At 47.2% G+C, this 18,036-nt stretch overlaps 1 protein-coding gene across 3 annotated transcripts in view; it reads left to right on the forward strand.

Annotated features, from left to right (window-relative positions):
- BCR (BCR activator of RhoGEF and GTPase) overlaps window positions 1–18,036 on the forward strand; it is a 93,434-nt gene that overhangs the window by 70,168 nt on the left and 5,230 nt on the right. For all 3 annotated transcript variants that reach the window (XM_048322751.1, XM_048322752.1, XM_048322753.1), the window contains 10 exons: window positions 3,128–3,249; window positions 4,491–4,659; window positions 5,978–6,097; window positions 7,026–7,101; window positions 7,685–7,789; window positions 8,388–8,462; window positions 9,041–9,138; window positions 9,807–9,938; window positions 16,994–17,053; window positions 17,186–17,295. In XM_048322751.1, the coding sequence (XP_048178708.1) occupies window positions 3,128–3,249; window positions 4,491–4,659; window positions 5,978–6,097; window positions 7,026–7,101; window positions 7,685–7,789; window positions 8,388–8,462; window positions 9,041–9,138; window positions 9,807–9,938; window positions 16,994–17,053; window positions 17,186–17,295 (1,067 nt within the window). The remainder of the gene's footprint in view (window positions 1–3,127; window positions 3,250–4,490; window positions 4,660–5,977; window positions 6,098–7,025; window positions 7,102–7,684; window positions 7,790–8,387; window positions 8,463–9,040; window positions 9,139–9,806; window positions 9,939–16,993; window positions 17,054–17,185; window positions 17,296–18,036) is intronic.

Genomic DNA, 18,036 nt, shown 5'->3' on the forward strand with positions numbered 1-18,036 from the left:
CAGCCTGGGGCATGCCTGTTGTGCCCAGCCCTAATGAAAGCCCTCTTTTCCAAGAAAAGCTGGTAGTAAGGAGAAATTTCCTGACTCGATCCACAAATGTTTTCTCCTGTACTCTCCTCCCCAAATGCTTGGTTGCTCTTGTGGCAGTTCAAACCCACTGCTTGCTGGAGGCAGACCTTCCCAACTAGCTCCCACGAGCAAGAAGATATGAAGAATGAAGGGTCTGGGAAGCTCAGTGTTTCCTTCTGACTGACTGGAGTATACCCCTTTCACCTCTTTCCTTCTGTTCCAGCCCAGCTTAGGAAGTACAGGCTTGTCCTCTCCCACCCAGCTCTCTTTGTGGGATTTTTTGCTGCCTCGGGGTTGCACTGTGTCTGTGTCAGTGATAGGGTTTGGTTCCCAGGAGTGCTAACCCAAATAAATTCAGTGCCACCTCAGCCCCAGGTGGGAACTGTGAAGGTTGTTGAGTCGTTTGGCATGGAATGGCTGAGCTTTCTGCTCAGGTTCTGGGGAGATGTGCTCTCGGCAGGGTGCTGGCCTGGGGCCTTGGCTCATCTCACACACTGCCAGTGCCTGGCAGAGGTGGACAGAAGGTCAGGTCAGGACTGTGCCTTGTCACTGCCAGGCAGGGGAAGGACAGTGCCACATCCTGATGGGTAGCAAAGATGAGTAAGCCGTGAGAACATCTTTACACCTACGAACAATGTGCAGAGGTTGAGCTGGCAGCAAGCAGCTATTCTCATTGCTCCAGAGGAGCTGAGCTGATTTGCAGTGTAATTAATATGCATCAGATCTAGAAACTTGAGATCAGGGGTTTGGCTTGCTCACAAAATATCTTTCCCTGCTTATTATTGCTCCCAAATGAAATTCTTTGCAGGAGAGGAGATTGTTCTTGCTACTGACAGCATGCCTCCTCCTGTTTGTTTATTTATTTTCAAAGCTCAATGTTTCTAGTTCCCTATCTGGGGCTTGCTCTCCAGGCAGGAGGGAAAGGCGTGCTCAAGTGCCCATCAGCAGCAAAGGCATTAGTGCAGGCAGGAGTTATCTCAAAAAGCATAGAGAAGAAGCCAGGAGGATCACACCCACCTAAAAATAAACACTAACATATGTACAGGCCTTTCTGAGCTGAAGCACTGCTGGATGCCAGATCTCCCCAGAGTCCTGCCCGGAGATGCTGCAGCAGTCTGCCAGGGAGCAGCCTTGCTTCCCGCAGTTCTGAGAAAAGTGCAGTTTTTGCTGCCCTGCTCACAGATTTCCAGGACCTTTGTGTAATGGAAGGCAGCACCAAGATGAGCTGCTGAGTGCATGTGCTTTCACAGTAAGTTGTGGTGCTTGTGTAGCTGCAGACAGGAAAATGCAAACTCCTAGTCCCTGTCAGGAAGTGTAGGGTGCTGTGGGACAGACTGTGGAAAGAAGAATGATGTCTGCAGGGGCATTTCTTTGTCACGTGTTCCTTGCCATGATGCCTGCTAGGCTCAGGACTGATGTGGTTTGTTTTCATTTTGGAGAGCCAAGATGGGAAGAATGGTAGGCAGGAGAGGCAGCGCAGGGCTTTGCACTCCCACGCCCTCAGCAGGGAATGCGTTCAGGGTTTGTTAAGTCACACAGCAAACAGAACCCAGGGGCCTCACCTGAGAAACTGAGGCATCACTTCTGGTGTGGGTGTCCTGACCTTGCCCAGGGGAGCTGCTCTCGTGGTGCCCCATGGAGACCCTTCTCTGTGTGTGTCGCTGGTGGGGGTCACAGCCATGGGGCAGGGCAGCAGGGCCTCAGGGGCGAGTCCTGAGCATGGGGATGGGCAAGGCTGGCAGTGAGACAGCTGGGGAGATGCTGGTTAGCCCTGGACAGGGTTAGCAGAACTCTCCTGTCTCCAGCCACAGTGCTGTCTAGGCAGATGTGGGACATCTGATGTGTCACTTAGTGGTGTCAGAAGAGCATCCTCTTAGCTGGAATAACAAAGGAAGTACAGGTCAGGGAAGAGTTCCTTAGCATGTGTGGGGAACCTGGTGGTTCCTGCTTGTACTGGCTGCGAAGTGAGGCAACACTGACAGTTATACATATTGGTGGAAATAAACTTTGCCCAGAGCTGAATGCCTTGCCTTCTGTTTGAAAATCTGTGGGAGGTATCTATTCCAGGTGTGCACTGAGTCCTGCTGATTCTGACAGCACAGTGGAGGACCTGAGCATGGAGCAGGGCATGAAACTCGTGTCATGGTCACTGAAATGAGCACACAGCCACCTGTCTAAGCGCCTACATTCCAGTCTTTTGGTCTTTTGACTATGGAGTCATTCATCCCCCCTGCCTCCCCCATAAGGGAACTAGGAAAGCAGTGTTTCTGCCTACCGATATGTGCGCCTTCTTTAGGAGGCTGTAAAACTCCCTGGAACTAGAAACACGATTAAAGGCGTCAGAGTTGTGCAGCTTCTTTGCATCTTCTAGGTTTGGGGAATCTTTATATGGTATATAAAGAAGATTCCAATAGGCACATGGTGAGGGTAGATCCAGATGGTCCTTTTAAAGCACAGACTGATAAGGGACTCCTGAGAAGTTTGCCAGATACACGTGTTCAGGAATTATCCCTTAACAGCACTTGTAATGAAGGAGCAGCAATGGCATTCAGCTGTTAATGTTGACAAAGTCGTTATGGGAATGGGAGAGGAGGGGGTCGAGGAGAGTTTTGCTATCCCTGCTGGGGTGGCTGAGGCTGATGCTGGGAAGTGACTCTGGGAGAAGCGACTCTGGAAGAAGCGGTGTTTGCTGCCCTCTGCTGGCTTGGGAGGAGACGATCCGCTGGCAGGGATTCAGGGATTCTGGTACGAAGGAGCTGGGCAGTGACTCACAGCAAACTGCACTTGGGTTCAGGAACAGGTGATGGAGAGAAGCCCGAAGTCTGACCCAATACCAGGCAGGGGAGAAGATGCATGGCTCTTTCTGTCTCTGGGAGAGAGGGCTGCAGCAGGGAGCAGAGTTGACAGCAAGGAGTATTTAGTAGGCTTTTTTAATTTTCTGAATTAGACAGATTTACTGAATTTGCTCTGGTAGGAGTCATGTCTAAGGACTGTGCTGCCCTAGTGCCACATGTGGAGCTCATATTGCACTGAAACATTTTCCCTGTTTTTTTCCCAGCACCGGCAGCTGCTGAAGGACAGTTTCATGGTGGAGCTGGTGGAGGGGGCTCGCAAGCTACGTCATGTCTTTCTTTTTACTGATCTCTTCCTGTGTGCCAAGCTCAAGAAGCAGATAGGAGGGTGAGAGTTTCCTTTTGGACTTCGTGCTTTGCACCTCAGCTGCAACAGAACCCTGGGTTTGGCCTGCAGTTTTAGTTGCATATGGATGGACCAGACCTGGGTAACCATAATCCACAAGATGTAGTTAGACAAGAAATGATTGGCAAGCTGGGAATGTTTACTGTATGAGATCCTGTCTAAGTCCTGACCCCTCAGGAAAGGTTAATTTCTCCCATCCATGCCCTGAACCTACCTAGGAGAGCAGGATATGCTGTAGCTGCTGGTATTCTGGACAAATGTCCAGAATTCATTTTTCTACTTCCCCTTTCTTTTAATAGGTGACATTCTTCACTTTCTTTTGTGACTGAGGTTGTTAATTTTGGCTTTGCAGCTACAGCCTGTTAACAGTTTTACAGAAAAATGGTAAAGGTGCAGTAAACAGACTATGTGTCAACCCTAAAGTGCAGCTAAAAAGCAGTTTTGTTGGCATTTTTCACAAGTGAGGGGGGAGGAACCATTACCAATGTACTTGCCTCAAATAGGGCTTTTCTTCATTTGGTAAATGTTCTTCTTGGGGAGACCTCACTCAGCTTATTGCCCTTCTCAAGCAAAAAGTTTTGCTTGCCCTTTTCAAAGCACGTGCTAGTGAGGAATGAATCTTCAAAGGGGTGGGACATTCCCAAGAGTGGATGTTCCTGACAGTAGAAGTGAAGAGGGAATAAATTACATTAAACATTTAAAAAGGGAGCTGCTTATCCTGGTGAAATCCCTGGAGAATGGCAGCTGTGAGCTGTAGTTTCTCTCCCCAGTTGGATTACACAGAGGTTTATATCCATTGGCTCACCTGCCCCGTCTTGGCCCCAGCTTAGGCAGGAGAGACCCAGGTTCAGATCCCAGGGGGCCACCAGGTCACAGGTGTGGCACAGCTTTAGAACTTTGCAACACCAGGGGCTTTGAAGAGAGAGCACACAAGACTGAAATTGTCTGCAGGAGATGGATGTGGTTCCTTAGGATGAAAAGAACTAGATAACAAAATAAGTTGCCTTGTTATATGCTGTGCTGGCTACTGGCCCTGCTAGTCTGTCTTGCTGAAAAGCAGCCTTTTGTCAGACTTTCTCCATATGGGAATGACAGTAAAATTGGGCCAGTATCTGTATGTTATGCACTATAGCAGGGAAGGACTTGTGGGAAGGAGTGGGTGTTGTCAAACCAAGTGGGTGTTTACCAGTAATAGTAAAAGGTTTGGACCTTCTGCCTTTCAGAAAAAGCCAACAGTATGACTGCAAATGGTACATCCCACTCACTGACCTCAGTTTCCAAATGGTGGATGAGTCTGAGGCAGTGCCCAATATCCCATTGGTACCTGATGAGGAACTGGATGCCATGAAGATCAAGATATCCCAGATCAAGAATGACATCCAGCGGGAAAAGGTAAAGGAGTTGAGCACTCCAAGGCAATGCAGACTCAGTGTCTGTGCTCAGATGAGGTGCTGGTGGCAGCAGCTCTCCCAGGGCTGCACAGTGTGGGGAGCCAAGCTGCAACAGACCATTCAGCAGGGGCTTGTGATAGCCAGGTGCTTCGCTCATGCTAGTGCACAGCCTGGGTGATGCTGCCCTTTGAGGAGGCACAGATAAAAAGACCCTGTAGTTGTACCCAGCAGCTCCTCTACTCAGCAAAACCACCTATGAACATCAAAGTGGAGGGCAGGGATCTTATGCTGAAGACATGAGAAGGACTGGAAGTGTTACTTGCCAATTTCTGGCTGTTGAATTATGATCCTGCCAGTGATTTTGATCAGAAGCCATTTACTCTTGAATTTTAGCAGGCTCAGTTATGCCTTTAAAGCTTTTTCCTACTTCACAGATGTCAAAGCACCAGCAAATATATGGAAAACAGCAATTATGCTGACTGGACAGTCTGACATGGACATAGTGTCTCTGGCCCAGGCTTCTCTTTTTTGCAAGACATGTTTTCTGAGAGTTGTTAGATCACAAAGCTTCCTGGACCCTAAAAGAGAAATAAGAGTTTGAACACTGGTGATGTGTAGAGCAGGATATGAGTAACATTGATGTGCTGTGAGAAGATTATTCCCCACGCTTCCAAAGAATACGCTTCTGCCTCTTGGTCCTGGCTGGCTTTTAAAGAGGGCTTCCTGGAAAAAGTAAGGTATTAGGAAGAACACTTTGTGGAAGCCTTTTACGCACCAGCTGCAGGTGTCTAAGACGTGCTTTGGTGCATCAGTGCTAAACAATACACATGGCTGGGTTTGGGACTGGATTTTATCCAGGAAAAACTGTATTTTTAGTGGACCTCTGATGAAAATGGATCAATGGGTGGTGAGTAGGAGTGTTCTGGGCGGCTTCTAGAGAAGTTCCTTAGAGTCTTCTTAGTTAAGAACACTTGGAGGACCTGGCAGTGATATGGCTGCTCAGTGACATGATGCTACTGCAGCCTCTGGAACAGAAAATACAGGTTACAGCTGGGACAGTGGCCACACACCTCTGCATTTCAGCTGGGACAGCTGGAATCAAGAAACAGAGCCCAGTCCAAGTGGAGATTCTGCAAGTAACACCTTTCTGAGCAGCTGGGAGCCCTGTGGATCCTGTTGACAGCATTTCTTCTACTCTGGGGCCATTTACCTACTCACAGGGTAGAGACTGTGGTTTTCAAAATGGTGGTTAATCTAAATGGGGGCAGATTTGGAGTGTAACACGTGTCCTCTGTCTCCTTCTCTCCCACACCCTTCAGAGGGCCAATAAAGGCAGCAAGGTCATTGAGAGGTTGAAAAAGAAGCTCTCGGAGCAGGAATCCCTCCTACTACTGATGTCTCCCAACATGGCCTTCCGGGTACACAATCGCAACGGCAAGGTGAGAGCACACCCTGTCACCCTCAGGGGCCAGAGATCAGGGGCTTGTGTCTGTGACTGTACATGCTCCTGCACAGGGAGGGCTTTGTGGCCTCTGCTGTGTGTCCTCAAAGCACTTTGCAAGCAGCAGACACCTCACCCTTGCTGTGCCCAAGGTTATGATGGCATCCTATAAGGCTGTGACTAATTTGCATACAAGACTGGCATTTAAGAAATAACCATAGAAATGAATCCCGTATCTCAGCACCAGTCCTGGTGGAGCAGTAGGAACAGCCCTTCATCCAAGATCCAGCTCTGCAGCAGCTGCCTTCTAAATTGCCCTGTGACTTCAAGGCTTGGCACACTCAGGGCAGTGTCCTCAGGGCTGCAGCTGCCCCTGCCAGGGTCATCCTCTGTCAGGGGTGTTCCCTGCTATGGCAGTGCTGTAACCTCTCACCGTGGCCTTTCCGTGCACATGGCAAAGGAGTCTGATAAGGTTGTGTTGCTGCTCAGTGAAAATCCTTGAGCTGGTCACTGCTTCCTGACTGTCACTGCTTCATCAGTGTCTAGGCCTGTGCTGGAGGCTTCTGGCATTCCTGGTGCAACTGAATTCCGGTTGTGAGGAATAGCACAAGCTGCCATGGGAGCTGATGCAGGGCCACAACTGCCCTTGGCAGGGTGGGGCTCTGTTAGCTCTGACTGTCTGTGTTGGTGCCACGGGCACATCGCCAGAGCCCTGCCTGCCCTGACAGAGATGTGATGCAGGACAAGTGCTATACATATATACACAAGCAGAACAGTGTATCCAGCAACTTGCACTGGAGGACGGTGGGAGCAGGCAGGCCCAGCCCACAGTGGTGCATCAGACTAATGCATATTTTTATATTCTTCTGTCTCCTATATTCTATTCTGTTTTCTTATATTCTATTTTCTTCCATGTTCCTGGGTAGAGTTACACATTCCTCATTTCATCAGACTATGAAAGGGCGGAGTGGAGGGAGAATATCCGGGAGCAGCAGAAGAAATGTGAGTATCCCTCAGCTGTCTTTGGTACAGATACTGTGATCTTAAGGGAGCAGAGGTCCAGAGGATAAGGTGTGGGACAGGCTTCCCTGCCAAAACAGAGATCTGCGTTGAAATCCACAGTGCAATATGGATGTCTCTTGTCTGAGGCTGTTTGGGGAACTTCTGGCTGCAGCAACATGGGAGGAATGTGTAGAGAGAGCACTTAGTAAGTAAATGTGTGTAGAGATTTTCCCATTTACCCTAGAGATCAGAGCTCAGTGCAGTTCCAGGGAGAGGGAAGAACCGCACCCTTTTACCTGTCTCCATTCAAAAGAAACCTACTTTTTTGGCATGGTGTTCTTGGCTTTGCAAGGAACCAAGAGCCCCTCTATTTCCTGTGAACCATCCTGAGACTTTACTTGGAAGAGGAAAGAAGTATGCCCCCAGTAGAGCTGGGCTGCAGCAGCAATACCGCCCTGAGCACCCCGGTGCTGCCACTGAGCACTGCCCAGGGAGCACTATCCTATGTGTCCCAGGATGAGGGGTAATGCATCCAGCCTCTCCTTGGAATTTTAACTCCTCTCTCTTTCAATCTCCATGGCAGGCTTTAAAAGCTTCTCTCTCACATCGGTGGAGCTCCAGATGCTAACAAATTCCTGTGTGAAGCTTCAGACAGTCCACAACATTCCCCTCACTATCAATAAGGAAGGTAAGATTTTTGGGTTTTGCTTTCACATGGTGCAGCTGCAGTGAAACTCTCCCCCTGCCTGATTTTGTGCTTTCCCCTGGAACTGCTCTTGCTGTTCCCTTTTGCTACGGGTTGCAAGCATCCTCCAGTATACATTAATCAACTATTACACGGTCCTTTCATGCAGCTGTTGTGCAAGGTTTAAGAGTGCCTGGTAGAGTCCTAGCCCGGGACAGCTTTGAGCTATGTCTGAGAATCCTTTGGAACAACACTAGTTGGCCAAAATTGTGTCAGGGACTATCCTAAATTACTGCTTAATCTGCTAGTGTAGACATAACCTCTATAATTTACTTTTTCTCCTTGGAATTTCTTCCATGCTGTCTTGCTGATGCTAGAACTGTCACTGTAAAAGCCCCCCAGTGCCAGAAGGTATTACAGGTGCCACTGACAACGACTATGGAACGGTCTCCTCTCTTGCTGAACCGGCTGTTAACGTGCTCCTGCCATCCTTGGGGACCGTTCACCCTCTTCTCATTAACCTGTGTAATATCAGTTTCATCACTCTTTCACTCTTGGCTCCACTCTGAATGTAACAAAATTCCTTGGATCTTTTGTACAGATGACGAGTCCCCAGGTCTCTATGGATTCCTGAACGTCATTGTCCATTCTGCCATGGGATTCAAGCAAAGCTCAAGTGAGTTATAGTTCTGTGACACACAAAAGGTACTGATAGGGGTTGGATAAGCCACGTGCTGGGACAGCTGGGCGTGGATTGCAGCATCTGTGATGATGGTGAAGAGGAAAGGTGTTTTGGGGAACTGGAAGTTCCCACTCTTAACTCCGAAAAAGATCACCATAAAGGATCAAGCACACAGCACTTATTTTTAGGCCTAGTCTGTTTGAAGTTTTAAGCAGTGTTTTCTGATTACCCAGCTGTTCTAGAAACAATTCAGGCCTTACCCTGAATTCTTTCAGCTGTATTTTGTTTTGCAATGAAAGAATGGAGAGTGTTCTCTGACATCCAGATTTTTTGTTGTGAAGAAAGTGGTGTTAAAATTCAGGGGAATGAGTTGACAGAAGGATCAAAAAAGGTGACAGAGCTTCTTAAGGACAGCTGGGCTGATCAAGGTGATGAGATTTGTATGGGGATGGTGTTACTGGTACTAGTACAGAGATGATGGAAATGAAGACACCCTGTGCCCAAGTGATTAATGCAAGTTAGGAGATTCTAGCTATTACTTAAAAGTTTTTGTCCCTGTCTCCCCTCCTCAGATTTGTACTGCACGTTAGAGGTGGATTCTTTTGGGTATTTTGTGAACAAGGCCAAAACTAGAGTTTACAGAGACACCACAGAGCCTAACTGGAATGAGGTGGGTTTGATCTTTCTGGATATGACTTGTTCCATGTGCCAAACATCAATGCATGATGGGCAGAAGACCTGCCAGTGGAAGAGCTTGCTGCATGCTCAGCATTTGTACTGTGTATGCTGCTTTTCAAAAAACACTTTTCTGCCAGGTTCATTTGGCTGTCAGGGCTTGCATATTTTCTCTTGATTAGCGGTAGTTAAACAAACAATTTGGTACAAATGAGTCTTGTCCAGTATTTAATCTTTCAAACAGATGCATGCTTGATAATTTTTTTAAAAACACAAGTAAAAAATGTGTTGAAGGAGATGGTTTTGTTAATTGAGAGGGGGAAGAATTAGCTATAGACATTTTGCCTGTTTACAGCCAGCTCAGACCTGCTGCTGAGCAAAATTTCTTACAAGGAAGGTGAGCAAATTTGTGTCTTTGAATAATGCTTTGCTGAGACCTTTGAAACCTGACTAACGAGTGAACCATCTTAGTGTCCGATTTGACCACCTTATAGATACAAATACAACTACAGCTTATTTCTAGACCAATTCCAGTATGGAGGAGGTTTTGGCCAGTCCTTAAGTTCTCTTCTGATGAGTATTAAGGAGACTGTATTGATTATTCTGAGACTGGTGTCCTGCTGTGATGCAGCCATTACTCTTTCCTTTCCTGGTGCCCTGCAGGAGTTCGAAATTGAGCTGGAGGGCTCACAGACACTGCGGATTCTGTGCTATGAAAAGTGCTACAACAAAACCAAGCTCACCAAAGAGGATGGAGAGAGCACAGATCGCATAATGGGGAAAGGACAGATCCAGGTAAAACTGCTCAGCTCATTCCTGATACCCTTACAGCAGAACATCACAGGACTTTTGAATCTTGGAGTTCACTGCAGAGATTTTTTTCTGCCTTCTGATTGTCTCAGCATTGAAGATTTTTCCCTCAGATTGTGAGGTACACAGGGTGATTCACAGGCAGGAAATCAGCAGCTTTGTCCCTCTTGCTTTGTGCCATGTGCCTACTTCAGCACCCTTATGGAATAGCTGCTTGTTTTGATCTCTCATTTGCCCATTAACTTCAAAACTTCTAGACCAGTGTGTAGGAACTGCACTGCCCCTGGGCCCTGGGCACTGTTGAGGATGCTCCACTTGTGACAGGAGGACACAAGAATATAGTGTCTGCTCTGTAAGTCATGTGCAGAAGGGCTGCCATCTGTGCATGCTGGAAGTTGATGGATGTGTTGGCCAGGCCCTGGGACAGCCTGACTGTTGTCGTGACTGCCATGTCCAGAGTGTGGTGTCCATGGCAGCAGGCAGCATCCGAGGAACATTTCCACTGCTGAGAATTGGCCTGGGACACTTTGTGTGGCAGATTTGTAATACAGTAGGGGAGGTGATGATTCCAAAGAGCTGCTGCTTATGGGGGGCTGCTGTGTGATAGAGCACTAAAGCTGGATGTAGGAGAAATCAGGCCATCTGTGGAGGAAAACATGGGGAACATATGTCCCCCATCTTGTTCCAGTTTGTTGCACTGTCTGTCCACAACTTTAGGAGGGTGTTTAAATGCCTGCTCTGAGAACAAACACATCCTTTGTGTTGGAGTGGCTGTTGAACAGAACAGAGACCTTGCCCAGATACCTTTTCCTTTCTGGCATGTTTAAAGACCTCACCAGTTCCCCTCCTTTTACGTCTGGCTGTCCGTCTCCCCATGGATGACAGCTTCCCCTGGCACTGGAGCGATGGTCACGCAGGCCAAGGCCATTTGTGGGGTTGCAGAAGCAGCTTGGGGTGAGGGTGGCCTGTGTGATCACATCCCACCTTTGCTATGGCAGGGTTCATTGCCTAAATGACTTTGATCAGGCCTCTTCCTTCCCTCCCTCCTGTTTTCAGGGAGAGCTTTTGTCTCAAATGCATGGTGGAATTTGGAAGGGAATGCGTGTGCAGATCAATAAATGCCAGCACAGGGTGTCTCCTCTGTGTGTGTGTGTCTCGGCTGACAGAAATCCCTATGTCCCTTCTGCTAACAAAGGCTGTTTTCCACGGAGCTGAGCAACTACAAAAGAGCAAGTTTTCAGCCCTGAGATCCCCTGGAGATTTGTGTGCTCATAACAGAGAACCCTGAAATCACTGACCCGCTAAATTCTACAAATATTTTACATAGAATGATTAAAAAAAAAAAATTAATTAAATTTTTAGCAATTTTTTTCCTTCTCTCAGGATTGGGCATTTTTATGCACAGCAATTGTATATTCTGTAAATATATTTTGTACTTTAGTAAGTAAAAATACTCTTTGGTGGCAATTGAATATTAATTGCATCTTGATTCTTTTAGAGAAACCTAAACAGCAGGAAAGTTTAAAAAAGAAAAAATCAATTAAAATGTTTTTAATTAATGTACAAATGTTGCATTCTGTTGTATCATAAAAGGCACATGCAAAAGTTCTGTTGCTTTCTGTAAATCCCCTTTGCAATTTATAAAGATACTTGATGAACTACCGGAAAAACCTCTTAGTTCTCAGTGATTTCTATCCCATCACAAATTTTAAACACTTTTGAATCAAAGAGAAGTCATATGACAGTCTGGTAAGATTTTGGATTGATAAAGATTATTAAATGTTTTGATTTTGGTTTAGTTCTATTTTTGAAGTAAACACCATTTCTCTATTAAGAAACAGTAATAATGCAGCAACAAAATCTGATTACAGTCTGCGGCTGAAGGTTGGCTGTGTTCTCCCAGGTGCTTTTGTATCAAATTTTGTTTACCTTAGAGTTTGTAGTTTATCCTGGGCTTTCTGATTTCTTGTTGTTGTTGTACTGTCATTATTCAGCCCAAGTCTGTCTGTCTAAAGGCAAGATCTGTGAAGTTGGATGAGGATTTTTGTTTCATAAATTCCCTTTAGTTAAAAGCTCTGGGAACGTGAAGAGTCGTGCCTGCATCCTCCTGATGATAAAAGCAGAGAAATTTCTCTGTTGGCTAAATTGCAGTGTATTGTTAAGCCATGTATTATTGTAAATATGCAACTTCCCACTACTGGGAATTATGACTCACCAAATTCTGAGCCTCAGTGATGAAGACAATCAAGGAGACGAGGACTGTTTTGGCTGTGAAAATGTTTATTAAATCTCTCTGTTACATTATGGCAGTGAAGGAAGGAAGGAAGGCTGGAAATTGGTCCGTGTAGTCACAAGTTTCCAGGAATGAGCAGCAATTTTAATAGCTCCCATTGCTCATACTTTCTTTTCCTATGGAATATTTTGTTTGCCTGTCTTTATAGCCAGATGCAAGAGCTGCTTCTTTCCTGCCAGTCTCCAAGTTTTTTATCTCTGAAACATAAACCCATGAGGTTTTAATGTGGGAGAACCTCCTGTAAATGTAGAAGTGAAGTCCTCACCAGACCTGGGCACAGCAGTGCTGGGTGTGCAGTGTTGAACTGACTGGCACACATGGCTGGGGGCTTCTGGTGCACCTCGGGCATGAGAAATACTGTTCCTGGGTACACTGTGAAACTGAAATTATTGGGGGAGTTGGAGGAGGAAGGAATGGACATCACCTGATAGGAGGAAATGTGAGGCTTAGTTCAGACGTGGGCATAAGCTCCTCTGTGAGCACCCCAGGCTTTTCTTTCTGTTGTTACCTTGCAGTCCATCTTTGGTACTTGGGCTGGCCCTTTGGCTCCTTGAAGTTTGCACTTCACGTGGCAGACACATCCCCATGTTTGGAGTGTAGCAGCCTTTTGTCTGGCGTTGAGACTGTACCTAAGTGGGCACATTTGTCAGCAGGACCAACCTCTCTGCCTTGGGAACAGACTGCGTGAGTGAAGTGATAGTTCACCCTGTGATCCGGCTCCTCCCACTGGTGCCTCCTAGAAATGCCGTTTCCTTTGTTTTCTTTTTCTGCATGATCAGCTCAAGCTAAATATTTCCTTCTCCCTCACAGCAGTGCTGGAAAATCAGGGAGGATGTGACCTTAGATCACTCATTCTGTGGCGCAGCACCATTCCTCTGTTGCCTTGCAAAACAATCACTCTTATCTTAATTATCTGGGATGTCTCATAGCAGTGCCCATGGCTATTTCAGGCATTAAGTTGTTTTCCATGTAAACCAGATTGTCCCATGCTGTACGTCCCAAGTGTCAGCTTGGAAACCTTCTACTCACTCAAGCTTGTTTAAGCAGTTTGCTGAAGCAGAACATTGTCCCAGCAATGAAAATAGGGGGGAAATGAAGAAGGCAATGGGTCATGGCTGAAGGGTGATGGTGGGAAAGATTAACCTGTCAGTGGGGAGCTGTGAGAAGAATGGGGTTATGGCAGGACTGGGAGTTTCCAGCAGCAGTGAGACTCTTGACAACATGTATGTCACATCAGTTACAATTCAAAACTGATGGAGTGTAAAGTTGCCTGGGAAACTTAATAAAGGGAAGAAGTAATGTGAATGAATGTATAAAACACACTAACCTTAATGTTCCTCGGTCCTGCCTCTTTCGTTTCCACTGTGGCTTCTTTGTTTTTCCCTCCTTCTGCATGTTTTCTTTTCTCTCTGGGGAAAAAGAAATCATGATCAAGCTCTCTGTAGTGGTTTCCTAGGGCAGAGCACAGACACCCTTCCTAGTGCCTGGCTTGCATTTGCCAGAGCAGCATCTCCAGTTTGCCTTTTTCAAGGTTCTCACCACTCTGCTGTGCGCTCTCAGACTTTCCTAACTGCTGTGCCCTGTCTGAATTGAGTGCTGAGCTGCTGCAAGGGCCAGAGACCTGCACTCAGATACCCCTGTGGTGCTGAGCTGCTTGGTTCTGTTGTGTTTTGGGCAGGATACAGAGAGGTATTGGCTTGATTCATTAGTGAATTTGGGGCTGTAGCTTGCCACTGCAAATATCAAAGGCCACAAGGGGACTGGAGGAAGCAGCAAACAGGCAGAGTGGTTGGTTTGTATTTTCCTGTTCAGCATGAGCTTTTGGTGGGGACTGTGCAAACAAGCCCATGCGATACAGTCTGTGAGGGTTTTAGCAGGTCTGTCCTATTTGTACGGGCATGGAAACAACACAGTGGCTCTGTTTCAATGGAGATGGGGCAGGTCACTAAAACCAAGCAACTCTTTGGAGGAACTGCTAGAGGAGCAGTAAATTCTACTGTCAAGTGCAGAGGCAGCAATTGCACACTGCCTCCCCTGCTTGAGCTGGCACAACTTGCTCGGAGCTGCCTCCCTTTGGCATGCTGGCTGTGGATTGCATTCTTCTACTTGGTGTTCCTTCTTTCAGGTCACTTATCTCCAAATCAGGCCAGAAGACAGCATGGCCCCATTTGTCCTCTGTGCTGGAGCATCACTCTTGCGAACTCATTGTCCTCAGTGTGCTCTCTCCCTGCCTGCTCCAGCTGCCCTTTCCCTCTGTTGCTCTTGCTGGCCTCAGAAGGTCAGTCATCAGTTGGGATCAGGACTGAAGCTTGATGGAAGTCTCAATGACAGTTCTTGGTTTCCTGTTGACTCTGTTATGTCCTATTGTGACTTACCAGACTTAGACTTGATCTTCCTGTCTCACTCAGTGTTGCTGAGAGTTTATTCAAGCTTTGCTCTTTTAATAGCTTCCATCATTTTGCTTTGTTATTTAAAAAGCACCTTGGAGGAGTTGGGGTTTGTTTTTTTTTTTTTTCCTTAATTGCTGTTGTTATTGCCAGTGATTTATGCAGGGTTGGCTGGGTCAGCCAGCCCTGATGCCTGTTCTCCCTGGCTGCCCCCACTCAGTACAAGGCATTCTCCAGCAGGGTCCTGCCAGCTCTGCAGCGGAGTTTGGAAACAAGGGAGCAAGAGGCAGCAGCAGGTACATGGAGGTTTACTCGCAGTCCTGGCTCAGCCCCAGCAGGTACCCAGCAAGGAAAAGTCTCTGTGAGCTCTCAGCTCCAGGAAGAAGTCTTTGCAAGTTCTCGGCTCCAGCACTCTGCTTCTGCTTGTCCTTTGCAGCAGTGTGAAAGTCACTCTTGAGACAGAGCAGGGTGGTGTTTGGCTCAAATTTTTTAACAGCTATTGACATTCTTTTGTTTTGTGCAGTGGTGGGAATTCCCTGGTCGCTACTGAGACATACTCAGCAATACCTGTTAGCTTAAATAAGCTGTAACTGGATTCTGCTGGACTCCTCCTTTAAAGTTTTTGGCAAATATTCAAACCCTCTTTCCTCTTTAGTCTTGAGCTGTCTCTCCCTGCTATAAATAATACACTCAGTGACTCCATTCTAAAAGTGTATGAAAAACTGGTTCCCAGCAAGAGGATTGTCTGTTACTGTGTCCATCAGCAGGGCCATTTTGGCAGCTTAACCAGATGACTCTTTAGAGCTGGAGATCAAGCTTTCAGGAATACTCAATTTCATGGTTGCTCCTCATAGGAAACCAGACACTTCAGAAGTGGTTTCCTCTTGATTCTGGGAAAGAATGCAGTTGTTGAAAGAAACCAAACTTCCAGCACGGAAGTTCAGGGTAGAACAACCTAGAAACTGGCCAGCTCCTAGGGCCCTCGGCCAGCCCTGCAGGCAGGGGCGGATCTTTTCTGCTGGAGTTAAAAGCGAACCCCCTTGGCGAGCAGTCCTGTGTTCAGGGTCACTGAGGCACTGAAGCCAAGTACTGCTGCCCATTGGCCTTCTGGACCTTTGCACAGTCCCAAAATGTGGGAGCTGCAGGTTACTGACTATTCCTTACAAGGGCTCTTCAGGAATTTCTGCCGGAGTTGCACCTATAGGAGCCGGTCCAATTCGACAGGGAAGCATGTGTGTGCCAGCAGCATCCCGCTGTGGGCTCATGTCCGTAACAGAGTGCGCAGGGATAAGGTTGGCCTCGTTTGTTCTGTTGCTGCCTGGGGTCTCTGCAGTGGGAGGAACTTCACTCTCTGCTGCTTGTCTTTCTTTGGGGAGTGGGGAAGGGTATGGGGGGGCTTGTCTCTGTAGCTGTCAGCAGCATTGGATTGCTCTGTTGATGATCTGACTGTGACCGTGACCGTGTCTAAGCTTTCCCAGAATTTCCTGCAGCTGCCATTGTTCCAGCATTTCCCTCCCCTGCCAGAGCTCTCTGGCCCTGCACGGGGCTCTGTGAGAGGGGGGAGCTGTGCTGCAAAGCAGCTCTGGCTATGACTGTTTGTTTGCTGACAGCAGCAAACTCAAAACAGGTTTGCTGCAGGTGCCTCCTCCTGGTCTTACTGTGCCTTTGTGTTGAAGAGCCAAGTGTTACAAAGCTGTCTCAGGAGGCACTGAATTCTCGCTTTGGCTGGTTCCAATGGCTGATCAAGCCCCCAGGCAGACAGCTCTTCCTCTCTTGCCAGTCTACCTGGAGCTGAGTGCCACTCCTCAGGCATTTGGATGTGTTTGGGCTCTCCCAGGCAGTACTGGAATTGCTGAGTGATGTTTTAGCACTTGAGTCAGCTGCTCCCCAGCTCACAACTGTCCACTCAAGAGATCAAGCAAAGCTGAAAATGAGAGATTGGAACTTGTTATTGTTTAATGAGTTCTTGCAATAGCAGGGCCTGGTGGTCTTCCCACCTCTGTGCTCAAATAGAAATTAAAAGGAAGAGGCTGGTTGAAGGAGGACAACTTTCCAGGATTTCTCAGCCGATTCAAACATTGATTGTGCTCCCTGAGGTTGCCTTTATTGTTGAGCTGACACTGCTCACATGTTGCTGGATTTTTCATGTGTATGAAGCCTCATCAGCCCTGTTTAGAGAACTGCACAATATCCAAAACCTGGTTTCCCTGAAACCAGGGAAACCTTGGAGTGTAGGTTTTGCTATGGAAAAGAAATAACAAGGTAAAAGTGATTGTGCTCTGCTCACTTGCAGAGGTCTTCCAGGCTAGCTGTTTTCTCTGAAGTGTGTTCCTAGCTCATGGGTAACTTCTGTTTTCCAGCTGGACCCCCAGGTGCTGCAGGACAAAGATTGGCAGCGCACAGTCATCTCAATGAATGGGGTAAGTGTGGCAAACAGAAATTAGCTCTGCTTCTGTACCTCCTGTGGGCTTCATTTCTTTGCTCTTCACTGCAGCATGAAAAAAAAAAAAAAAGAAATGTTTAAGAAGTCACATCTGTTCTCTTTGGTTCAGGTGGAAGTGAAGCTGTCGGTGAAGTTCACCAGTCGGGAGTTCAGCCTGAAAAGGATGCCGTCCCGCAAGCAGACGGGCGTGTTTGGGGTCAAGATTGCTATTGTCACCAAGTGAGCTGATGGGTCACGTTTCTGCCCATTGTGTTTTAGAAGACAGCTGGCCAGTGGGGTGCACCTGCCGGTGTCCTCCTGAGGGATTAGGCAGTTCAGTCAGTCTGCTCCACTAGTCTAGGAGTGTAGATGTGGCTGCAGACAAGAGATGCTTTACAATCTCTGAGCTTCATTTTTTGCAGAGATAAAAACAAATGTGCACACAGGCTGTTTACTGACAGCCTATCACTCCTCTGAATCTAGACATCCTCCTTGCCCTTGCCTTCTCTGTAGTTAGCTGATGTGGTCACAAATTTCCAGAGCCACTGACCAGTGATGTTTCCTTTCCATAATCAAAAATGTTTGAGGTCTTTGGATCCCATTGTATTATTTTAACCCCTGATCCTTTGTCATGAATCATTTGCCAGCAGAAACCTGTTTGTTCTGTTGTATGGTTTGGGAAGTGTGGTATTTCCTCCCCATGGAATTGCATCAGTTTGAAAGCAACAGAGTTACTAAGTATCTGAGGACTGTTTGGGAGTCCTCTGATTACCTGAGCAGAGCCGCAGGCTCTAGGAGCACTGGGACCTGGCCAGGAGCTCAAGTGCTCAGGGAAGCTGCAGAACAGCCAAAGCCAGGCTGAGACAGTCAGAAAACCCTCTCCAGTTTTAAAAGGAGTTTTTCAGCTCAGTCCTGACTGCCTGCTCAGACATCCTACCACTCCATTTTCCAGAAGAAGTTTGCACAGGGAAATAAATGTTG

The sequence above is a fragment of the Corvus hawaiiensis genome, chromosome 18 (genome assembly GCF_020740725.1).
Source record: "Corvus hawaiiensis isolate bCorHaw1 chromosome 18, bCorHaw1.pri.cur, whole genome shotgun sequence".
In the NCBI taxonomy this organism is placed as follows: domain Eukaryota; kingdom Metazoa; phylum Chordata; class Aves; order Passeriformes; family Corvidae; genus Corvus; species Corvus hawaiiensis.